Genomic DNA, 24,525 nt, shown 5'->3' on the forward strand with positions numbered 1-24,525 from the left:
CTTGGTCCAGAGCTAAGTTCAAGTCCTGAATATCCTTGTTAATTTTCTGTCTCGTTATCTGTCTAATATTGATAGTCGGGTGTTAAAGTCTTCCACTATTATTGTGTGGGAGTGTAAGTCTCTTTGTAGGTCTCTCACAACTTGCTTTATGAATCTGGGTGCTCCTGTATTGGGTGCATATGTATTTATGATAGTTAGCTGTTCTTGTTGCATTGATCCCTTTACCATTATGTAATGGCCTTCTTTGTATTTTTTGACCTTTGTTGATTTAAAATCTGTTTTGTCAGACACTAGGATTGCAACCCTGTTTTTTTGGTGTTTTTTTTTTTTTTTTTTTTTTTTTTTTCCATTTGCTTGGTAAATACTCCTCCATCCGTTTATTTTGAGCCTATGTGTCTTTGCACATGAGATGGATCTCCTGAATACAGCACACTGCTGAGTCTTGAGTCTTTATCCAATTTTCCAGTCTGTGTTTTTTAATTGGGGCATTTAGCCCATTTACATTTAAGGTTAATATTGTTATGTGTGAATTTGATCCTGTCATTATGATGTTAGCTGGTTATTTTGCCCGTTAGTTGATGCAGTTTCTTCATAGTGTCGATGGTCTTTACCATTTGACATGTTTTTGCAGTGGCTGGTACCAGTTTTTCCTTTCCATATTTAGTGCTTCCTTCAGGAGCTCTTGTAAGGCAGACCTGGTGGTGACAAAGTCTCTCAGCATTTGCTTGTCTATAAAGGATTTTATTTCTCCTTCGCTTATGAAGCTTAGTTTGGCTGGATTTGAAATTCTGGGTTTAAAATTCTTTTCTTTAAGAATGTTGAGGCCCTGGTGGCTCACACCTGTAATCCCAGCACTTTGGGAGGCCAGGGCAGGTAGATCATGAGGTCAGGAGTTCGACACCAGCCTGGCCAAGATGATGATACCTTGTCTCTACTAAAAATACAATAATTAGCCGGGCATGGTGGCAGGCGCCTGTAATCCCAGCCACTCGGGAGGCTGAGGCAGAGGATTGCTTGAACCCGTTGAAATCAGGAGGTGGAGGTTTCAGTGAACTGAGATTGTGCCACTGCGACAGAGCAAGACCCCGTCTCAAAAACAAAAACAAAACAAAAAAACACAAAAATAAAACAAAGAATGTTGAATATCGGTCCCCACTCTCTTCCGGCTTGTAGGGTTTCTGTAGAGAGATCTGCTGTTAGTCTGATGGGCTTCCCTTTGTGGGTAACCCAGCCTTTCTCTCTGGCTGCCCTTAACATTTTTTCCTTCATTTCAATCTTGGTGAGTCTGATGATTATGTGTCTAGGGGTTGTTCTTCTCAAGGAGTATCTTTGTGGTGTTCTCTGTATTTCCTGAATTTGAATGTTGGCCTGTCTTGCTAGGTTGGGGAAGTTCTCCTGGATAATATCTTGAAGAGTGTTTTCCAGCCTGGTTCCATTCTCCCCATCGCTTTCAGGTACACCAGCTAAACATAGGTTTGGTCTTTTCACATAGTCCCATATTTCTTGGAGGCTTTGTTCATTCCTTTTCATTGTTTTTCCTCTAATCTTGTCTTCTCACTTTATTTCATTAAATTGATCTTCAGTCTCTGATATCCTTTCTTCTGCTTGATTGATTCAGCTATTGATACTTGTGTATGTGTAATGAAGTTCTTGTGCTGTGTTTTTCAGTTTTGTCAGTTAATTTATGTTCTTCTCTAAGCTGGTTATTCTAGTTAGCAATTCGTCTAACCTTTTTTCAAAGTTCTTAGCTTCCTTGCATTGGGTTAGAACATGCTCCTTTAGCTTGGAGGACTTTGTTATTACCCACCTTCTGAAGCCTACTTCTGTAGGTTCATCAGACTCATTCTCCATCCAGTTTTGTTCCCTTGCTGGCAAGGAGTTGTGATCCTTTGGAGGAGAAGAGGCGAATGGTTTTTGGAATTTTCAGCCTTTTGGACTGGTTTCTCCCCATGTTCGTGGATTTATCTACCTTTAGTCTTTGATGTTGGTGACCTTCGGATGGGGTTTCTGAGTGGACGTCCTTTTTGTTGATATTGATGCTATTCCCTTCTGTTTGCTAGTTTTGCTTCTAACAGTCAGGCCCCTCTACGACAGGTCTGCAGGACTTTGCTGGAGGTTCACTCCAGACCCTGTTTGCATGGGTATCACCAGCAGAGGCTGCAGAACAGCAAAGATTGCCACCTGTTTCTTCCTCTGGAAGCTCTGTCCCAGAGGGGCACCCACCAGATGCCAGCTGGAGCTCTCCTGTATGAGATGTCTGTCGGCCCCTGCTGGGAGATGTCTCCCAATCAGGAGACACAGGGTCAGGAACCCACTTGAGGAGGCAGTCTGACCCTTAGCAGAGCTCGAATGCTGTGCTGGGAGGCCTGCTGGTCTCTTCAGACCTGGCAGGAAGGGACATTTAAGTCTGCTGAAACTGTGCCCACAGCTGCCCCTTCCCCCAGGTGCTCTGTCCCAGGGAGATGGAAGTTTTATCTATAAGCCCCTGACTGCGGCCGCTGCCTTTTTTTCAGAGATGTCCTACCCAGAGGGGAGGAATCTAGATGGGTAGTCTGACTACAGTGGCTTTGCTGAGCTGTGGTGGGCTCCGCCCAGTTGGAACTTCCCCATGGCTTTGTTTACACTGTGAGGGGAAAACCACCTACTAAAGCCTCAGTAATTAATGGTGGATGCCCCTTTCCCCACCAAGCTGGAGCGTCCCAGGTCGACTTCAGACTGCTGTACTGGCAATGAGAATTTCACACCAGTGGATCTTAGCTTGCTGGGCTCCATGGGGGTGGGATCTGCTGAGTTAGACCACTTGGTGGCCTGGCTTCAGCCCCCTTTCCAGGGGAGTGAACGGTTCTGTTTCCCTGGCATTCCAGGTGCCACTGAGGTATGAAAAAAGCTGCTGCAGCTAGCTCGCTGTCTTCCCAAATGGCTAGCCAGTTTTGTGCTTGAAACCCAGGGCCCTGGTGGCACCCAAGGGAATCTCCTGGTCTGTGCGTTGCAACGACTGTGGAAAAAGCTTAGTATCTGGGCCAGAGTGTACCATTCCTCACGGCGTAGTCCCTCATGGCTTCCTTTGGCTAGGGGAGGGAGTTCCCTGACGCCTTGCATTACCCGAGAGATGACGCCCCACCCTGCTTCAGCTTGCTCTCAGTGGGCTGCACCCACTGTCTAACCAGTCCCAGTGAGATAAGCCAGATACTTCAGTTAAAAATGCAGAAATCACCCACCTTCCGCTTTGGTCTTGCTGGGAATTGCAGACCAGAGCTGTTCCTATTTGGCCATCTTGCCAGACTCCTGACTTTTTTAGCTTTTTAAAGTGGTTTTATGTTCTATTCTCTTGGCTTTTCTAATAAAGAAAGCCATCACTAAAATATCAGATAAATAACAATCATAGCACCACTTTACTCAGTTTAAGAAGCTTTCAGTGACCCTTTTATTCCATATGGTGCTTATTACTTAAAGTAATGACTTAGTCTTCTTAAGTCATTTTTTATATTTTCGTCATGGAACTATTAGAAGCTACCGTCCAACCATTCTGCTTCATTTTATGTATCTTTGCCATACTGAACACACTATAGTACTGTGAAGTCCTTGTTCTTCTAGGAAATATGATTGGGTAGCTCAGGGATTTAAAACAGTGTTAATGAGCAGAAGATTGTGAATTTAGTTCTCATGCCTGCCAGTTACTTTTGTGAATTACATGGTAGGTGTGAAATTAAATAGTCAGACCTATCTTTTCTATAACAGCTTTGATTTATGCAACAAATCACTATCTCTCAAACAAATGTTGCTTTATTTTAGCTCTCTTCAGTGAATATTAGAATAAAGATGTTAAGGTACCATCTTGCAATAATCAAATCAGCAAATGTTCTGTTGATATTAGTCATCTACTATTAATATGTTCAATAGCTAATAATAGAATAATTTAGTTTCCTGAGAGTATCTTGTAGCCTTAAAATATTTTTAAATTCTTACAACAATATATATTGCCAACAATAGAAATTGCCATTAAAATGTAAGATCATGTTATGATTGTGGTGGGGTTTCTAAATAGCTTGCTGTTGCCAGATATTTGAATAACTAGTGGATAATAAATTAACATATTTGTGAATTTTACTCTAGTTCAGGTACAGTATTTGTTTCTTTTTGTTTTTTGTTTGTTTTTGTTTGTTTTTTTTTTGAAACAGAGTCTCACTCTGTTGCTCTGGCTAGAGTGCAGTGGTGCGATCTTGGCTCACTGCAACCTCTGCCCCCGGGTTCAAGCAAGTCTCTTCTCTAGTCTGGGATTACAGGCATGTGCTACCAAGCCTGGATAATTTTTGTGTTTTTAATATAGACAGGGTTTTGCCATGTTGGCCAGGCTGGTCTTGAGCTCCTGACCTCAAGTGATCTCGTCCACCTCGGCCTCCCAAAGTGCTGGGATTACAGGCATGAGCCACCGTGCCCAGCCTTGTTTCTTTTAAAATGCCACATTTAAGTGACAATTTCCAAATTCATCCCATAGCTGTTTTTTTGTGCCATTAAAGACAGAACCTTGGGCTGGCTACATTGTGTTTCTAAGTACTGAATTTCATGTGTGTTTGCCTTTTGAATAAGTTATTTTCTCTTTACATTTCAAAATATTGTAAATATTTAATAAAATATGTACCTCATACTGTAGGAGGAATTTTTCTGGTATTACTGGGTTAACTGAATGTAAATTTTTGTGCATTGGGGCCTAAGGGAGCTCCTGGGTCATCAGGAACACATTCTTAAGGAAGAAAGCCAGTTAACAATGAATGTTTTTACATAAACAGTCCAAATATACAACCCCAAGGGACTTTTCTAACCCTTAGGGTCTAAGGCTCTAAAATTCTTGTTCAGATACTATGGTAATTTGGTTACTATTTTACAGTATGCAAAATTATGATTGGCCTAATTGTTCTGGGTACTTGGTAGAGTTTGCAATCTGACTTAGATTTTTTTTCCAGTTACCTATTGTTGCAAATAATAACCCAAATTGTTGCAAATAAACCCAAACTTAGAGGCATAAAACAACAACAATCTTTTATTATTATTGTCTTACATTATTATTTATTATTAAGATGGTAGACTGAGTTAAGCTGGGCAGTTTGTGTGCTCAGGGTCTCTAATGTGTTTGTCATCATTTTGACTGGGGCTGGGCTTATCTTGAAGGCTTTGTCACTTGGGTATCTGAGTGTTGACTAAGACCTTGGCAGGACCTGTCCCCTGGAAGGCCTATGTGAAGTTTTTCCATATAGGCTTTCTCACAGCACGGTGGCTGGGTTCCAAGGCCCAGAATCCAAGGCAGAGAGTTAGGTGGGAGCTGTTTTCTTATCTGTGACCTAGGCTCAGAAGTCATGCAGTGTAAATTCCACCACATCCTATTTGTTGGAGTCACTAAGACCAGTCTGTATTCTAGCAGGGGATATTAGACTCCACCTCTTGATGGGGAGGAGTGTCAAAGAATTTCAGACATGCTTTAAACCACCACAGGTCCTTCACTTGGATTTTATTCCTTTAGGTTCCAGCCCTTGTTATTTCTCTCTAAAATAACTTTGGACCTGCAAAGAGCCCGCTGCCATTAGTATGCTAGCAGTACATGTGAATTGTCATGAAATTTGTTTAACCTGTGGAAGCATCAAGTACTTCCTTCACTGGCAGGGAACCTTCACTGGCAGTGATATGCTAGGCTGCAGATTAGATTCATTAGGATACTATCTTAAATCCAGATTATTGGCTCAATTGCTCTTGAAAGTCAGGGTAAATTGGTCAGCATATCTTCTAGTAGGGTACAAAGTTTTCACCAAAGAGCAGAAGTAAGGATGGATTTTAAAGCTGCTCTGAGCTTGTTTCCTCGTCTTAAAAGTAGAGGGGATTAACAAAATAAGTGTAACACTTGCATAGGTTCTTGTACTTATACATTGAAAACTACAAAGAAATGTTAAGAGATATTAAAGAAGACCTAAATAAATGGAAAGACATCCTATGTTTATGTAATCTATGTAAAAAATCCAACTGTCTTTTTTGCAGAAATTGATGAGCTTCACATGGAAAGGTAAGGGAACCAGACTAGTCAAAACAACATCGAAAAAGAACAAGATTGGACTCACACTTTTCAATTTCAAAACTTACTACAAAGCTACAATAATTAAAATAGTGTGGTTCTGGCATAAGGACAAGGAGATCGGGGAAATAGAAATAAGAGTACAGAAATAAACCCACACATCTGTAGTCAATCGATTTTCACAAACGTGCAAAGACAATTCAGGGGAAAAGGATAGTTGTCAACAAATAGTGCTAGGACAACTGGATGTCCACATGCAGAGGAATGAATCTGACCCCTATTTCACACCATATAAAAAAATGAATATGAAATAGATCAAAGACCTATATGTAAGAGTTAAAACTGTAGAATTCTTTTTTACTCCAAAAATATATACATTTATTTTATATCAATGGAAAAGTAATAATACAATATGATAGGGTTGGAAAGATAGAAGGTATATTTTATGGGAAGATTTTTGCAAATACGTATATATGGGATAAGGAAAAGGAAAATGGGATGAGCTGGGATGTTGGAAGGTGCTCGTTCAGTGTTCAACTGAAAACAAGTGATTTAAAAACATGATCCACAGTGGTTGTCTTAGTTTAAGGTGCCACATGTTCATTCTTTTGCCAAGAAATTTACTTATTTTTGGAAAGAACATGAGGATTTAATCCAAATTCTGCAGACATTTTGGGAAAATTGTTCTCAGTGGAACACTTAAGGAAATGAAAGAAAAGGAAGAGTCAAATGGGCCTATGGAGATTTGAATCTTCAGTAACTGGACGGGTAGCTGGGTGGACCCATTCCAGATGGGCCTGGGCATCATTCTACAGTTGTGATTTTCTTGTAAACCACCGTGACTCTTACTGGCTTGGATTAAAGAGGTTGCTTTGTTTTCACCGAAGCCTTCTGGCTGTTATCACAACTCTGAGTTCTTCCCAAAGTGGGAAGTGATGTCTTTTCCAAATATCATGAGGCAGTTTTCAATGAGAAATTGTACCAGAGAAACCTTTTTTTTGAATTCTCTTTTTTAAAATCAGAGTCATCACACTGGACTTTTTGTGAATTCATTTTCTAGTTTTGAGCTGCAGGAAGTAGACAGCTGAAGAATGCTTGGGGCTATACATGCTGATAAATGATAGGCTATTATCTGATTGGATAAGGAATGTTCAACGTGTACACTCCAAAAAGGTATCTCAAGAGAACAACACTGGCTTTTGGCAGCTGGTCTAAAAGCCTCTGGATAGCAATTATTTTCTCCTATTCATTCCCTTGATGAATACACTAAGCCATTCATCATAGAGATTGGATGAAAATATACTTCCTTGGATATTCTTTCATTTAAGAATGATGTTTCCAGAAGAATAGACTCATTGTCTAAGTTCACTTTATCTCCAGAATTTAGTTTCTCCTTTAGGGCTCGATATGATTTTATATTTGCCGATTTTCTGAAGATACCCTCTGTTGAGTGGCCCTTTTTGGTTGATTTTAAAAGGCGTATCCAGAGAGGGGTGGGTATGTTGTCATTCTCACAAACATCTGTGAGAGAAGCTCCAAAGAGCTGGCCCAGCTTTAAGGCTGGTAGAGTCGTGCACAGATTGTCCTGGCAAGTGTTAGAACCCTGCCAAAAGAAGGGCTCTTGAAAGGTGGAAGGAGAGGTGGAGTTCCCTGTCCCTGTGGCGGGAGTATAGTGGCTTGGGGATGGCTTATTTTAATTCCGTGAGAATGCATGCTCAGCGAGTGGACATGGGGCCTTTTTCATGCCAGAAGTGACCCACAGCTGGTAATCTTCAGAGCCCAAAATGTGGCCATGAAGCTCGCCATGGGCCAGCCCAAGAGAAAGGACCTCCCAGTAGAGATGTGGCCATTCCCCACTTTGTCCACATAGCTAGCTGTCCACAGGTTATTCAGCAATATTTTATTTTTTATCTTAAAGGATTTCCTGCACTTAGTAGACAAAAGCAACAAATTGCTGAACAAAAAGAGATGTAGCTTCTGCCTCCTCCAGCCTATTTTGAGTTGAGAATCAGCAGGGTGAGATCAGCACCCTCCAGTGATGTGGTTTTGTCACTGTGGGTGTCCATCTTGGAAAAAGAACTTTGCCTTAGTTAAAAATACATTATTGCTTAAAAATGCTAACAGTCATCTGAGCCTTCAGTGAGTTGTAAATTTTTGCTTATAGAAGGTCTTGCCTCAGTCTTGTTGGCTGCTGACTGATCAGGCTGGTGGTTGCTGAAGATTGGAATGGCTGTGACAAGTTCTCAAAATAAGACAACAGTGAAGTTTGCCACATTGAATGACTCTTCCTTTCACAATAGATTTCTCTGTAACATATGATGCTGTTTGATAGTATTTTATCCGCATTAGAACTCTCTCAAAATCGGAGTCAGTCCTCTCAAACCCTGCCACTGCTTTATCGGCTAAATATATGAAGTATTCTAAATCCTTTGTTGTCAACTCATTAATATTCACAGCTCTTTACCAGGAGTAAATTTCATCTCAAGAACCACTTTCTTTTCTCATCTGTAAGAATTAATTCCTCATCCATTCAAGTTTTATCATGAGGTTACAGGAATTTAGTCTCATTTTAGGGTCCACTTCTAATTCTGGTTCTTTTGGTATTTCCACCACATCTGCTCGCTCTTCTTCCATTGAAGTCCTGAACTCCTCACACTTATCCATGACCGTTGGAATCAGCTTCTTCCAAACTCCTGTTAATACTGACATTTTGACTTCCTCTCATGAATCTTGAATGTTCTTAGTGGCATCTAGAATGGTGAGTCCTTCCCAGATTTTCAATTTACTTTGCTCAAATCCATCAGAGGAATCACTATCTATGGCACCTATTGCCTTGCAAGACATTTCTTAAATAATAAGGCTTGAAAGTAAGATTACTCCTTGAGCCATGGACTGCAGGATGAATGTTGTGTTAGCAGAAATGAAAACATTAATCTCCTTGTGCATCTCCATTAGAGCTCTTGGATGACCAGGTATATTGTCAATAAGTAGTAATATTTTCAAGGGAATCATTTTTTTCTGAGCATTAGGTCTTATCAGTGGGCTTAAAATATTCAGGAAACCATGCTGTAAACAGATGTGCTGTCATTCAGACTTTGTTTTTCCATTTCTAGAGCACACAGTAGGTTTAACATTCTTTTCAAATATTTGAACCCTACTTTCTTTTTTACTTTTTGTTTTTTAAATTGTATTTCTATTTAGGGATAGAAATGGCTTTTGGTTACATGAATGAATTTTATAGTGGGGAAGTCTGGGCGTTAAGGGTACCCATCACCCAAATAATGTACATTGTACTCAGTAGGTAATTATTTATCCCTCAACGCCCTCCCACCCTCCCGCCTTCTGAGCCTCCAGTGTCCACTATACCACTCTGTATGTCTTTGTGTACCCTTCGTTTAGCTCCCACTTATAAGGGAGAACATATGGTATTTGGTTTTTCATTCCTGAGATACTTCACTTAGGATAAGGCCCCTAATTGCATCCAAGTTGCTGCAAAAGATATTATTTCATTCTTTTTTTTTTTTTTTGGCTGAGTAGCACTCCATGGTATGTGTGTGTGTATGTGTGTGTGTGTGTGTGTGTGTGTGTGTGTCTGTGTGTATGTCACATTTTTCAAAATCCACTTATGGGTTGATAGGCACTTAAGTTGATTCCACATCTTTATAATTTTGAAATGTGCTGTGATAAACATACACATGCAGGTATCTTTTTTATATGATGACTTTTTTTCCTTTGGGAGATACCCAGTAGTGGGATTGCTGGATCGAATGGTAGATCTACTTTTAGTTCTTGGAGAAATTTCCGTACTGTCTTTCATAAATATTGTACTTTCATTCCCATCAATAGCGTATAAATGTTCCCTTTTCACTGCATCCACACCAACATCTGTTGTTTTTTGACTGAAATGTCCACTCGAATTATCTTGTTACCTAGAGACTCTTCATTGAGACTCAGGGCACTGAACAGGGAATCCAGGTCCTCAAATTCAGCATAACCAAACCTTTCAAATTATCTGGATTGCTGGGTTCATGTGTTAAACGCACTGCACTGATATTTAATCCTCTAAAGAATTCCTTAATGGACTCTTCTGTCACATCATAGGGTAGGTTCCCTAGAAAAGCAATGTAGGGTAGCAATTTGGGAAGATGGCTCCAGTTGATATTGGGTTCCCGAGCAGCCCGTGAAGCAGTGAGAAGGATGGAACGGTCAATTGGAGGTGCCCTATACACATCTTCATTGTTACTGTTACCTCCTTCCAGGTCATCTGTTTCATCAGCCCAGCTGACTGGCTTAGAAACATAGGTGCTTCCTCTACCAGTCCCCCCATCCTCAGCCAGAAAGTCTGTGAGGGAGATAGTCTTCCCCTTCTTATTATTCTTTTTTGCTTAGTTCTTGAAGGTCAATAATAGATCACACTGGAAACTGGTATTGTTGAGGCCGCCATGTTGGGAGAGGCTTTGTGTGTCTATTTTTGTACTGTTTTAGTTACTATAGCCTTGTAGTGTTTAAGTCAGGTAATGTGATGCCTCCAGATTTCTTCTTTTTGCTTTGGATTACTTTGACTACTCAGAATGGTTTTTGGTTGCATATGAACCTTAGGATTTTTTTTTCTAATTCTGTGAAAAATGACCTGTGAAAAAATAATTAGTATTTTGAGAGGAGTTGCATTGAATCTATAGATTGATTTGGGCACTATTGTCAGTTTCACAATATTGATTCTTCCAATCCCTGAGCATGGCATGTTTTTCCATTGTGTCATCTTTGATTTCTTTCATCACTGTTTTGTAGTTCTTTTTTTTCTTCGCAACTATTGTAAATGGGATTGAGTTATTGATGTGATTCTCAGCCTGTTCATAATTGATACATAGCAGTGCTATGGATTTATGTACTTTGATTTTGTAACCTGAGACATTATTGAATTTATAAAATCTAGGAGTCCTTTGGAGGAGTCTTTAGAGTTTTCTAGGTATAAAAATCATATTAGTAAACAGAGATAGTTTGACTTTCTGTTTTTCAGTTTACATGCCCTTTATTTCTTTCTTTTGCCTGATTTCTCTGGCTAGGACTTCCAGTGCTATGTTGAAGAGAAGTGATGAAAGCAGGCATTCTTGTCTTGTTCTAGTTCTTAGGAGAAATGCTTTCAACTTCTCCCTATTCAGTATGGTGTTGGCTGTGGATTTGTCTTATTTGGGCTTTTGTAATTTTAAGGTATATTTCTTCTATGCCTAGTTTGTTCAGGGTTTTTATCCATGAAGGGATGCTGGATTTTATTGAATGCTTTTTCTGCATCTTTTAAAATAATCATATGGTTTCTGTTTTTAATTCTGTTTATGTGACGAATCAATTTATTAACTTGCATTTGTTGAACCATCCTTGTATCCGGGGGATGAAGCCCAGTTGATCAGGGTGAATTATCTTTTCAATGTGCTGTTGGATTCAGTTTGCTAGTATTTTATTGAGGCTTTTTGCATCTGTATTCATTAGGAATGTTGGTCTGTAGTTCTTTTTTGTTGTTATGTCCTTTCCTTGCTTTGGTATCAGGGTGATACCAACTTTGTAGAATGAGTGAGGGAGGATTCCCTCTTGCTCTGTCTTTTGGAATAGCTTCACTAGGATTGGTACCAGTTCTTTGAAATTTCTGGTAGAATTCAGCTGTGACTATGTCTGATCCTAGGCTTTATCTTGTTGGGAGATGTTTTGTTACTAATTCAATCTCACGCCTTATTACTGATCAGCTCAAGATTTCTTTATCTTCTTGATTCAATCTTAGGAGGCTGTGTGTTTCTAGGAATCTTCCATTTCCTGTAGATTTTCTAGCTTGTGCACATAGAAGTGTTCATAGTAGTCTTGCATGATCTTTTGTATTTCTGCGGTATCAGTTATAATTGCTGCATTTTCATTTCTGATTCAACTGGTTTGAATCTTCTCTCTTCTTTTCTTGATTAGCTAGTGGTCTGTCATTTTTGTTTATGTTTTCAAAGAACCAACCTGTTGTTTCATTGATCCTTTGTATTGTCTTTTGGTTTCATTTTCGTTTAGTTCTGCTCTGATCTCTGTTGTTTTTCTTCTGCTAACTTTAGGTTTGGTTTGTTGTTTCTCTAGTTTCTTGAGGCATGACATTATGTTGCCATTCTTTGATCTTTCTATCTTTTTGATGTAGGCATTTAGCATTATAAACTTTTCTCATAGCACTGCTTTTGCTGTATCCCAGGAATTTGGGTCACTTGTGTCACTGTTATTATTCATTTCAAAATTTTTTTAAATTTCATCTTGATTTTATTGTTGACTCAAAAATCATTCGGGAGCATATGGTTTAATTTTCATGTATTTGTATAGTTTTGAGAGTTCCTCTTCGAATTAATTTCTAGTTTTATTCTGCTGTAGTCTAAGAAGACACTTGGTATGATTTTGATTTTTTAAATTTATTGAGATTTGTGTTGTGTCCTGTCATACGGTCTGTCTTGGAAAATGTTCCATGTGCTGGTAAGAATGTATACCCTGCAGTTTTCAGGTCGAATGTTTGTGAATGTCTGTTAGGTCCATTTGTTCTAGAGTCCAGTTTATATCCAGTATTTCTTTGTTGACATTCTACCTCAGTGATCTATGTAGTGCTGTCAATGGAGTGTTAAAGTCTCCTACTATTATTGTCTTGCTGTCTACATCTCTTCTTAGGTCTAGTAGAATTTGTTTGATGACTGTGGGTGCTTCAGTGTTAGGTACATATGTATTTAGAATTGTTATATCTTCTTGATGAATTGTTCTGTTTGTTATAATATAATGACTTTCTTTGTCTTTTTATTGTTTTTTTGTTTAAAGTCTGTTTTTTCTCATGTAATAATAGCTACTCCTGCTCTCTTTTGGTTTCCATTTATGTGTAATATATTTTTTTTCGTATCTTTCCTTGAGTCTACAAAAATCTTTATATGGGCTAGGTGGGTCTCTTGAAGGCAGCAGATGTTTGGTCTGTGTTTTTTAAAATCCATTCTGCCAATCTGTATCTTTTAAGTGGGGCATTACACCATTTACATTCGAAAATAGTATTGCTATGTGAGCTACTCTTGCAGTTATCATATTGATTGTTACCTAGTTGCTTTGCTTTCTTTATTGTGTTATTGTTATAAGCACTTTCATTTATGTACGTGTCTATGTGTGTATTTATTTGTTGGGACAGAGTCACTCTGTCACCCAGGCTGGAGTGCAGTGGCATGATCTTGACTCACTACAACCTCTGCCTCCCAGGCTTAAGCGATTCTCCCACCTCAGCCTCCCAAGTAGCTGGGACTTACAGGTGCATGCCACCACACCCAGCTAATTTTTGTATTTTTAGTAAAGACGGTGTTTCACCCATGTTGGCCAGGCTGGTCTTGAACTTCTGACCTCAAGTAATCCACCTGCCTCGGCCTCCCAAAGTGCTGACATTACAGGCGTGAGCCACCACGCCTAGCCTAGCCCTTTCATTTAGATGTTTAGAACTCCATTGAGCATTTCTTATAGGGCTGGCCTACTGGTAATGGATTCCCTCAGCATTTGCTTTTCTTTGATAATCTTTATTTTGCCTTCATTTCTTAAATTTAGTTTTGCTCTATGCAGAATTCTTATCTGACAGTTGTTCTGTTTGAGGAGACTAAAGATAGGACCTGAATCCCTTCTGGCTTATAAGATTTCAGCTGAGAAGTTAGTCTGATAGTTTTTCCTTTATCATTTATTTGATACTTTTATCTCACTGCTCTTAGAATTCTTGCCTTTGCATTGACTTTAGATAGCCTAATGACCATATATACCTTGGTGATCTCCTTTTTTCACTGAATCTCCCAGGAGTTTTTTGAGCTTCTGGTATTTGGATGTCTAAATCTCTAGCAAGATTAGGGAAGTTTTTCTAAATTATTCCTTGAAGTAGGTTTTCTAAACTTTTTGCTTTTTCTTCTCCCTGAGGAACAACTTTGATTCTTAGATTTGGATGTTTTACATAGTCTCGTATTTCCTGGAGATTTTGTTTGTTTCTTTGTATTCTTTTTTCTTAATTTTTGTCTGACTGGTTTAATTTGAAAGCCTTGTCTTCAGACTCTGAAATTCTTTCTTCTACTTGGTCTAGTCTGTTGTTAAAACTTTCCACTGTATTTTGTAACTCCTTAAGTGAGTCCTTCATTTCCGGAAGTTCTTTTTTTTATTTATTTTAATATTGACCTCTCTAGAAAATTTCATTCATATCCTGTATTTTTTTTTTTTTTAATTTCTTTATATTGGTTTCAACTTTCTCTTGAATCTCATTGAGTAACTTCATGATGAACATTTTGACTTCTTTATCTGGTATTTCAAGGATTTCATTTTGTTTTGGATCCATTGCTGGAGAGTTAGTGTGTATTGGGGAGGGGGTGGTATTGTAAATAAAACTGTTTTTTCATATTGCCAGAATCATTTTTCTGGTTTCTTTCCATCTGGATAAACTATTTCTTCTTCTTCTTATTATTATTGAATTTACTTTTGATTTGACTGGGTTCTATTTTTTTTTGCCCCGTGAGGATGTGGTGTATCATATGTGGTCACCTAGCTTCAGCTCTGGGTGTTTTCAGTGGCAAAGTCTCTGTTGAGTTTCTTGGTTATAGAGAATCTGTGTGTGATGGCTTTCTCAGGTGCTGGTTTTAGTAGCAGTGTACTTAATGTGTGGGAAGGTTCACTGTCTCTTGTGGGGCCAGAATGACAGAGGTCTCAGGAAACTTATCCTGTTCCCCAGTAATGTGCACTACTCTACTTCCCAAGTCTTTTTCTCGCTAGGTTGAGTAGTTCAGCCTTCAGACCAGTAGGAGGCACCCATGGGTGAAAACCAGCTGCAGCTGAAGCAGGTGGTGGGTATATGCAGTACCCCAGTGATGGACAAAAGTCTCAGCCTTGACAGAGGCAGCTTTTCGGGGCGGGGGAGTGGGGTCCCAGTGAAATGCACTGAGGTCTTCACTGTGGGAGGGGAGGGAGCCACCTCAGCTTCACTACCAGGCCAGCAGGAAAGCAACCTCCCTGTCATGCCTCCCCCGCCCCCCGTCCCTATATTCTGGATATTTAGATCAGACAAGCACCTCTGTCCATCTGCAGGAACACTGGCATTCCACATCCAGAGACAGTGGGACTCTTATCTCTCATGAAAGCCTGAGCCCAGAGGGCACTCCTCCCAAGGGGATGCAGTCACCCCAAAGTGCTTGAGAAAGGTCCTCCGTAGGTCTACCTTCACCGAGCTCCTGTGGGAGAAGCCCCAGCTGTATCTGCAGTGTTGGACAAGAGGGAGGAGAAACCCCTTCACAAGCACCGGGGCTCCTCCACTGCTAGGGTAGAACCTTAGTCTTTCCCCACTGAGCCCTGTACTGCACCTGTTCCTCTGCTGAAAGAAACTTCCCACAGGTGGGAAGTCATGGTACTCAAGGTTCATACTTTGGTTTCTTTTGTCCCAAGGAGCGTTCCCTTGGTGTGGTGAACTGCCTGTTCCTGTGGGAGTGGTGATCTGTGTGGGCCAGACTACTGTGAATCCGGCTGCTTATCTGGGTTTAGCCGCCTCAGGGACTGCCACAATCCAGGCCTGTGCTGGAGAATTTCGGCAAGGGATATAGTCATGGGGAAGACACAAGGGCTGAAGGTCCTTGAGCAAAACAAAAGATCACAATGGATGCACGCCCAGTATGGTGCCTGTTACTACAACTCAGGACCAGAGGGAAAGGGAGGGGACTTTGTGTGAGCAAGGACCCAAGAAGTCCCCAGATTGCAGCCCACTACAGCATTTGGACTCAAGAGGGCAGAAAAGCTCTCCTTGAGTTTAGATACTAGCAGTCAAAGACTAGAGAATACCCTTTCCACAGAATACTAAATCTCTCAGGGTTTGATACTCTGCCAGCTTCTTGTTACTATCTTTTGTGTGCGTGTTGTGGATCCTTCCAGTGAATTCTCCAATGGACTCCAGCCCTCTCCCTGTAACACTGTATTTGGGATGTGACTATTTGTTTGTGATTTTGTTTCTTCCTTCTGAGGAGAATTGGTTACCAGCATCTCTAGTCAACCATCTGGAGAAGCTCTTTAGTGCTTCCGGCTGTGGACAGGTCTGTGGGATGTGTAGTGGTTTGGGCCCCGCTTTTAGCTCCAGAGGTGGGTGATGTTGGGTGGAGCTGGACAAGGCTGACCTGTCCTCTCATCTCATAGGGGCCTGTGCAAGCACTGATGGTGACAGTAGGGGAGTGGCATGAACTCTGTAAGATTTCCTTGGTTATAAGTAGCCTTAGTGCAATGACTTTCTCAATTGCCAGATGTAGTAGTAATGTACTGGGCACATGAACAGGCCCAAGGCCTCCTGAACAGCCTGAGTGGTATGAGTAATGGTGTTAGCTGAGGTCATGCAAAAGTTTTCTCCTTCCTGAGCACCGTGTTACTATGTTAGCAGACGTTGTAGAGGGCTGTGTCAGTTGACCTCCAACTGCAATTTAGGGACTTGTTGAAGCCATTAGCTTGCTCAGACAAGGTCCCTTCCCTTTCTGGTCCTAAGCTGTAGTAGTGGGTGCCACACTGGATGCGTACCCATTGTGGAAGTTTGTTCTGCTCAAGTACCTTCAACCCTTGTGTCTTCCTATCACTAGATCCCTTGCAAATACCCCCAGCACCAGACTGGCTTGAGACAGCTGCACAGGATAGGCAAATTCAGAGGAGCAGTAGGATTCACAGTAAGGTGGCACTAGCAGGAGAGAGCCAGATGCAGTGGTGACCATGGGGATTTATACTTGGCTTACGTTGCCCTGGGGAAACACTCATATCCCAGGCAATGGGAAGGGTCATGGAACTCCCTAAAGTCCCTATCTGTGGTGTTAGGCTACCAAGATGGGCATAGGCGCATAGCCTGTGGGGCCTGGATCAGGCAAGTCCTCACTCTGGCTCACCAGGTGCGGACTCAGGCTGTGACCCCAGTAGGGATCCAAGGGCAGTTCCCCTGCCACTGGTGTAATGTTCCACGGAGCAGTGGAACTGCCTCTGTCGCATAAAAGAATCCTCAGGGAGGGGAGAGGGGTAACAGGCAGCAGGGAGACCCACCCAGCACTCACTTTCTTAACATATTGGGTCTCACACTCACAGACTTCTGGCAACAGCTGGCTGGGTCCCAGGCATTCTGCACTCAGAATGCAAAACTGCCCCAGGTTGTAAGTTCTCCAGCCCAAGACAAAGACCAAGGCTTCCAGGCCACACCCCTCCCAGTTTGCCTGCAAAGCAGGGGCTCCCAGCTGCTGCCTCTGTGGCAAGAGCCTGCTTCCTGCTCACCTCTCATTTCTGATCAATGGGGTTTATACACACTGTAGATTAGATTGCTTATTTTAGTTGGCAGCTTCTTCCAACCTATGACCACTGTCTGAGTTAGCTGGCAGAATTCTGCGAGGTCCCTTATGAAGGAGGATCAGCAATGGCTTCCCTCCATTCCTGCTAGAGTGTGGGAGTGCACGCAAAACAATTTTTTTTTTCTTTTATATATGGAGTCTTGCTCTGTCACCCAAGCTGGATTGCAGTGGCGCTATCTTGGCTCACTGCAACCTCCGCCTCCCGGGTCCTAGCAATTCTCCTGCCTCAGCCTCCTAAGTAGCTGAGATTACAGGCATGTACCACCACACCCAGCTAATTTTGTATTTTCAGTAGAGACAGCGTTTCGCCATGTTGACCAGGCTGGTCTTGAACTCCTAACCTCAGGTGATCCACCCACCTCAGCCTCCCAAAGTTCTGGGATTACAGGCGTGAGCCACCACTTCTCATATGCTCCTTGCAGCACCAAATCAGCACCAGTGCTTGGTAGCGTTGAGACACTCCCCTGTGGCCTGGATTGCCCAGCTCCCCAGTGTAAATGTGTATCACACCCTGGAGACAGATTTTTACCTGACTCACCATGCAGGTTGCTACCCACAGCTTTCAAAGTGTCTGAAGTTTCTTTCACTTTTTCTGTTGAGTTTCTGTGTTTCTTCTTGGATAAAAGTTTACAGCATAAATCTCTGCATGTTATTTTGCTCTTTCCAAGTGGGTGAGGCATTCTAACAAAGCCTCCAATCTGGAGCCTGGGTAGTTTAGAAAGAAAAGAGGTTTATTTGGCTCACAGTTTTGCAGGCTGTATATACAAGAAGCTCAGGACAGAAGGCTAAGTGGAGCCGGAGTATAGAAATCACATGACAAGAGAGGGAATACGAGGTGCCAGGTTCTTTTTCAACAACCATTTCTCCAGGGAAGTCAGACTAAGAACTCACTCAATCCCATGGGAATGACACCAAGCCATTCATGAGGGATCTGCCTCCAGGATCCTGACACCTCCCACCTTGCCCCACCTACAACATTGGGGATCAGATTTCAACATGAGACTTGGCAGGATCAAACAAACCATATTCAAATCATAGCATATGTCATCTGCAAATGTATTCAAATCATAGCATATGTCATCTGCAAATAGACAGTTTCATTTGTACCTTTCTAAGCTATATTCTTTTTTTTCCCTTTTCTTGCCCTATTTTACCACATAGAACTTCCAGTACTATGTTAGTCATGGTGAGAGCAGACATTTTTGTTTTGAGAGGCAGCATTCAATTTTTCTTTCACCATCAAGTAGAGTTAGCTATAGAATTTTTGTAAATCAAATGGCAGAATTTGTACAAATGGCCAACAAGCATATGAAAAAATGCTCAACATCATTAATCATCAGAGAAATGCAAATTAAAACCACAATGATATATTGTCTTACACCAGTCAGAATGGCTGTTATTAAAAAGTCAAAAACTAACCTATTGGAAGGGTTTGGAGAAAAGGGAACACTGATACATTGTTGGTGGGAATGTAAATTAGCACAACCTCTATGGAAAACAATATGGCGGTTTCTCGAATAACTTAAAATAGCACTACCTTTCAATCCAGTAATCCCACTACTGGCTATCTACCCAAAGGAAAGGAAATTATTACATCAAAAAGATACCTATACTCATATGTTTATTGCAGCATAATTCACAATTGCAAAGATATGGAATCAACCTACGTATTCATCAACAGATGATTGGATAAAGAAAATGTGGTGTATATGTACACAAATAAATACTGTTCAGCCATAAAATATATGAAAACATATCTTTTATAGCAACATGGATGACACTGGAGGCCATTATCTTTAGTGAAACTAAACTAATTCAGAAAGAGAAAGTGAAATACTGCATATTCTCACTTAAAAGTGGGAGCTAAATAATGTGTACACATGGACATAGAGTGTGGAATGATAGACATTGGAGACTAGAGAGGGTGGAAGGGTGGGAAGAGTTTGAAGGATAAGAAATTACTTAATAGATACAATGTACATTATTCAGGCGATGGTTACACTGAAAGCCCAGGCCTGACATGGTGGTTCATGCCTGTAATCCCAGCACTTTGGGAAGCCAAGACGGGTGGATCACCTGAGGTTGGAAGTTCAAGACCAACTTGACCAACATGGAGAATCCCTGTCTCTACTAAAAATACAAAATTAGCCGGGTGCGGTGGCGCATGCATGTAATCCCAGCTACTCAGGAGGCTGAGGCAGGAGAATTGCTTGAACTCAGGAGGCAGAGGCTGTGGTGAGCCGAGATCGTACCATTGCACTCCAGCCTGGGCAACAAGAGCGAAACTCTGTCTCAAAAAAAAAAAGGCCCAGACTTCATCACTATGCACTATCTCCATGTAGCAAAACTGCACTTGTGCCCCTTAAATTTTTATACATTAAAAGAAAGACACATCATTAAAAAAATTGTGGAATTTCCCTCTATTCCTAGTTTTCTGAGAGTTTTGTCATAAATGGATGTTGGATTTTGTTCGATGCATTTTCTGCATCAATTGATATGACCATATTATTTTGTTTTGCTTTAGCCAGTTAACATGGTAGATTGTATTAATTGGGTTTTTATTATTGAACCGGCCTTGTTTCCCTGGCATAAAACCCTACTTAGTCATGGTGATAATTCATCTTACATATTGCTGAATATTGTTGCAAATGTGTTTTTAAGGATTTTGAATGTCAATGCTCATTTACTTCCTCTGTATCCTTGCTGGTTTCCTGTCTAGTTGTTCTACCAATTACTGAGAGAAAAGTGTGCATGTATCCCACCATAACTGTGGTTTTATCTGTTCTTTCAGTTCTATCAGTTTTACTTCACACATTTTGCAACTCTGTTGTTTGGTGCATACACGTTTAGGATTGCAATGTCTTCTTGGTGGATTGACCTTTTTTATTATATATTATAATACCCTTCTCTCTCTGATAATTTTCTTTGCTCTGAAGTCTCCTTTATTATTAATATGGTCACTCCTGCATTATTTTGATTGTTTGTGTGATGTATCTTTTTCCATTCTTTAACTTTCAACATGTCTATATTGTTATATTTGAGGGGACTTTTTTATAGACAGTACATAGGTGAGCCATATTTTAACTCTGCAAATCTCTTTCTTTTAATTGGTATATTTCATGCTTTTAAGTTTAATTAATTTCCCTTATGTTTGGGCTTAAGTCTTCCATTTTCTTTTTTATTTATTTCTTTTTAATGTTATTTTTAACTGTTTTCCACCTTTTCCTAACGTAGCTGATGATTTTTTTGTTTGTTTATTCTATTTTTCTTCTTTCTGTTTTATTTTTCCTACCTTCCTGTGGGTACTTTTAAGATTTTTTAAAATTTATTTTTGATGTATCAATAGTGGTTTTGATTGTGTCACTTTGTATAGCTTTTAGCTATTGCTGTAGGTAACACTTCAGTGTAGTGATATCATGTTATTAGTTCAAGTCAAGTATAGAAAACTTACTTTCATTTATGTCTTATTACCATTCTGAATTTATAATAGTTATCTTAAATATTTCCTCCATGCACATTTAGAATCATATCAGACAGTGTAATAATTTTTGCTTCAACTTTCAACATAAAATTCAAGAGGAGAAGAAACATCTATTGTATCTACCCATATTTATGCTTACCATGCTTTTTGTTTCTTTTTGGTGTTCTGATACTTGTTTTTTCCTCTTTTTAAAAAATTACCTTTCTGTTTAGAGAATGGAGTTTAGCCATTCTTTCAGGGTAGGTCTGCTGGTGATAGAATCTCTTCTTTTCCTTCATCTGAGATTGTCTTGGTTTCTTCCTGATTGCTAAGTGATGTATTTACTGGTATAACTTTCTGATGGGGTAGTTTTTTTCTTTCAGTCACTGGAAACTCTTGTGCCACATCCTAGCCTTCATGGTTTCTAATAAACAATCCATTATCATTCTAATTATTTTTCCCCTATAGGTAATGTGTTATCTCTGGCTACTGTCAAGATTTTATTCTTTGTCTTTAATTTTCAGAAGTTATGATTTGTCTTAGCATGGACATTTTAAATTTTATTCTGTTTGTGTTTCACTCAGCTTCTTGAATCTGTAGGTTTATGGCTCTTGCTAAGTGAGAATTTTTCTGCTTTGCCCTCTGTCTCTCTCCTTTAGGAATCTAAGTGACATGAATGTTAGATACTTTGTTATGATCCCACCAATCCCTGAGGCCCTAATTTTTTTCCATTCTATTTTCTTTGTTTTGTTTAAATTTCTGTTGTTCCGTCTTCCAGTTTTGTTATTCTTTCCTCTCTCCTCATCATTCTGCTGTTGAGCCTATCTACTGATCTCTTTATTTACACTATTATATTTTTCAGTTTTAAAAACTTTGCTGATACTTTCTGTTTCTTAAGGATTTCTGGTTTTTTGATTTGTTTCAAGCATGTTCGTAATTGCTTATTGAAGCATTTTTATCGTGACTGCTTTAAAATCTTTGTCAGATAATTCTAACAACTCTTTCTTCTCAACGTTAGCATCCGTTGAGTGTATTTTTTTTCATTTGGTTTGAGATCTTTCTGGTTCCAGGTATGAGGAATGTTTTTTGATTGACATATGAGTATTTTCGGCATAATAGCGTAAGACCCTAGATCTTATTTTAACTTTCTGTTTTAGCTGTATTTTTTTATACCACTCTGGTATAAGAAGGGGTGAGGGCACATCACCTCATTACTGCCAGGTAGGAATATAAGGCCATTATTTTTGTTGACATCCAGCTCCCCAGTAGGCCTCCACTGATACCTCCTTGGCCGGGAAATACAGGAGTGCTTCATTACTGGTTCTCATTTGGCCTTCTTTTATAGGGCAGGAGAAAAGGTGTGACCTCTTGATTGGTGATGAAGTGGTTTCTTATCATCTATTGGAAATGAAAGTGTTGACTTCTTCCTTGTAGTTTTCTGACACCACCATGACTGAGAGAGTTGGGAGTTGAACATTGTGCCTCATGATAGACTCATGAATGTAGAAGTCTCGGTTTCTACTCAGCCTTTGCTGGAATGGATGGGGGTAGGGTAAAGTTTTTTCTGAGTGGTTATTGTCTAAAAGTTTTCTTTTTGCTTGGCTGCTGTTTTCCTGTCCTTTGGCTAGAGAGACAGGCTTTTGCTGAGGATTTGTTTGTACGCATGTGCTGGCATTTCTCAGTAGTTGGCTCCTTTGACTTTAAGGCAAAAAAGAAACCTAGGGCACTTACCATAGTGTCGTTCGTAGAGTCCTGAAGTTCATAGCTAAGCTGCCTTCTTCTATCCATGTTTCTAAGTCTTTTTATGTTTGTTTTATATGTAATGTCCAAGATTCTTGGTTGTACTTAGTGAGAAGACTAGGGAAAATTATGTCTACTCCATCTTCCCATCCATGTATCTTTAAAATAAGTGTCTGACCTATTTATTGTCCTGCAATAAAAGTGATGATTTCTTAAAAACAGGTTATGAAACAACTTATAGGGTATAGATTATGATGACATGAATAGCTTAGAACAGTAGCTGTCAAACTTAAAGTGCATTCAAACACCTGGAAGGCTTTTTAACACCGATTATGGAGTCCTACTCCCAAGAAGCAATGAGAACTAGCATTTCTAACAAGTTCCCAGGTAATACTGAAGGTGCTGCTCTGAGGACCATAGTTTGATAATCTGTTTCAGAGAAATGCTGAATAGATGACAGATCATTAACTTTAAATGATATTAATGGCAAATACAGTTGCTTTGAGTAAAACAAATAAAAATTTGTAATAATTAAACTGGGTATTAGATATAAAATATTTAAAGGTAGATACTTAAAAGATGATATCATATTTTTAATGAAATGGGTCTTCCCATTTTCCAGCACTATAGTATATGGCATTTGAGAGGCCAAAAGAGTAGGACACTAAGGGAAATAGTATTCATTTTATTATAAAGGGAAGAATATAGCAAAAAATGAGAGATAAGGTGATCAGTTGTTCTGTGAGCATAAAATAATGCCTATTTTTTGGATCTTAAGCAAGAGTATTTGAAGAATACCTTAAGCCACACTCTGATAGTTGTATGATATGCAAGATCTTTCTTAAGACTCAGATTTGATGTCAGAAAAGCTCTGTTACATTGATCTGAACTAATGATGCCCAACCTGCTAATTACTGCACTTATCATCATAATATACTTTCCTCTAAAGTTCCTCTTTTTTTCTTGAGTTAGTGAATAAAAATGATTCTGGAATTAAAACTACTCCCATCAACAGTATGACCATTAGTTTAGATCAAGGTGAACCTAAAAATATTTTTCCCAGGTGATCACTAACTATAAAAAAGAAAAATTAAAATACTGGAATGTCAGAATGAAGTCTCTTAGACATTATTCTTCTTACAGAATTTGTTATAAATGTTAATATAGAAATTTGCTTTGAATATTCATCAGATAATGGTTCTTGTTTTGTAGCCACATACATTAGAGTAATTAAAGTATTTCCTTTTCTCTTTTAGCTCTGTTGGTTTAGCAAAAGCAGCTCTAGAAGCAATTAATGGATTCAACCTTTTTGGCAACCAGGTAAAAAATAAGAGCCCCAGAATCTTTGATTATTTGAATTGCACATTTAATTAATTTGACTATTCATTAACAAAGTCATTTCCGTATAATCAGAGAATGTCCAAAATTTATGTAGAAGCTCATGCTTGAACTTTTCCTTTGAAAATGATTTGCCAGTTAAAATTTAGTTTTCTAACTAAAGGCCATTGCTTAATTTCTTTTAAAAAAAGAAGAAAAAATTTTGATAAAGAATTCTGATTTCCTTGGTTCAGTGACTTTTCCCTCAAGTCTATTACTTACTTTGTAGAGAGTTTCACATTTTTAAATTTATTTGGTGTTGTATATTTATATTTTTATGTCAGTTTTCATGTTGGTTTCAATTTAATATGTTTCAATGTATATCTCATGTAGAAGAGAATTTGTGTGATGTGTTTAGCCAGATAGTTGGGAGTTTTGATCCTAGCTTCACCTTCAACTGGCTACCATCAAATGTCTAAAATCTCATTTTCTCTGGAGATGAAAAAGAAACCTTGAAGGTCATCTTAAATTTTCATTAGATCTTTAGCCAGTTTTTGTACTGAAAGAATCTAATCAAGTGACCATAGATTGAGTTG

General features: G+C 39.5%; 1 protein-coding gene across 10 annotated transcripts in view; it reads left to right on the top strand.

Moving 5' to 3' along the window:
- The window catches only part of PHKB (phosphorylase kinase regulatory subunit beta), a 232,916-nt gene that overhangs the window by 91,645 nt on the left and 116,746 nt on the right, over nt 1-24,525 (top strand). For all 10 annotated transcript variants that reach the window (XR_012428701.1, XR_012428700.1, XM_065537576.2 and 7 more), the window contains one exon: nt 23,869-23,932. Coding sequence is in view for 8 of the 10 variants with exons in the window: in XM_065537576.2 (XP_065393648.1) it covers nt 23,869-23,932 (64 nt within the window). In the remaining 2 variants the exon portion in view is untranslated. The remainder of the gene's footprint in view (nt 1-23,868; nt 23,933-24,525) is intronic.

The sequence above is a fragment of the Macaca fascicularis genome, chromosome 20 (genome assembly GCF_037993035.2).
Source record: "Macaca fascicularis isolate 582-1 chromosome 20, T2T-MFA8v1.1".
NCBI classification, from domain to species: domain Eukaryota; kingdom Metazoa; phylum Chordata; class Mammalia; order Primates; family Cercopithecidae; genus Macaca; species Macaca fascicularis.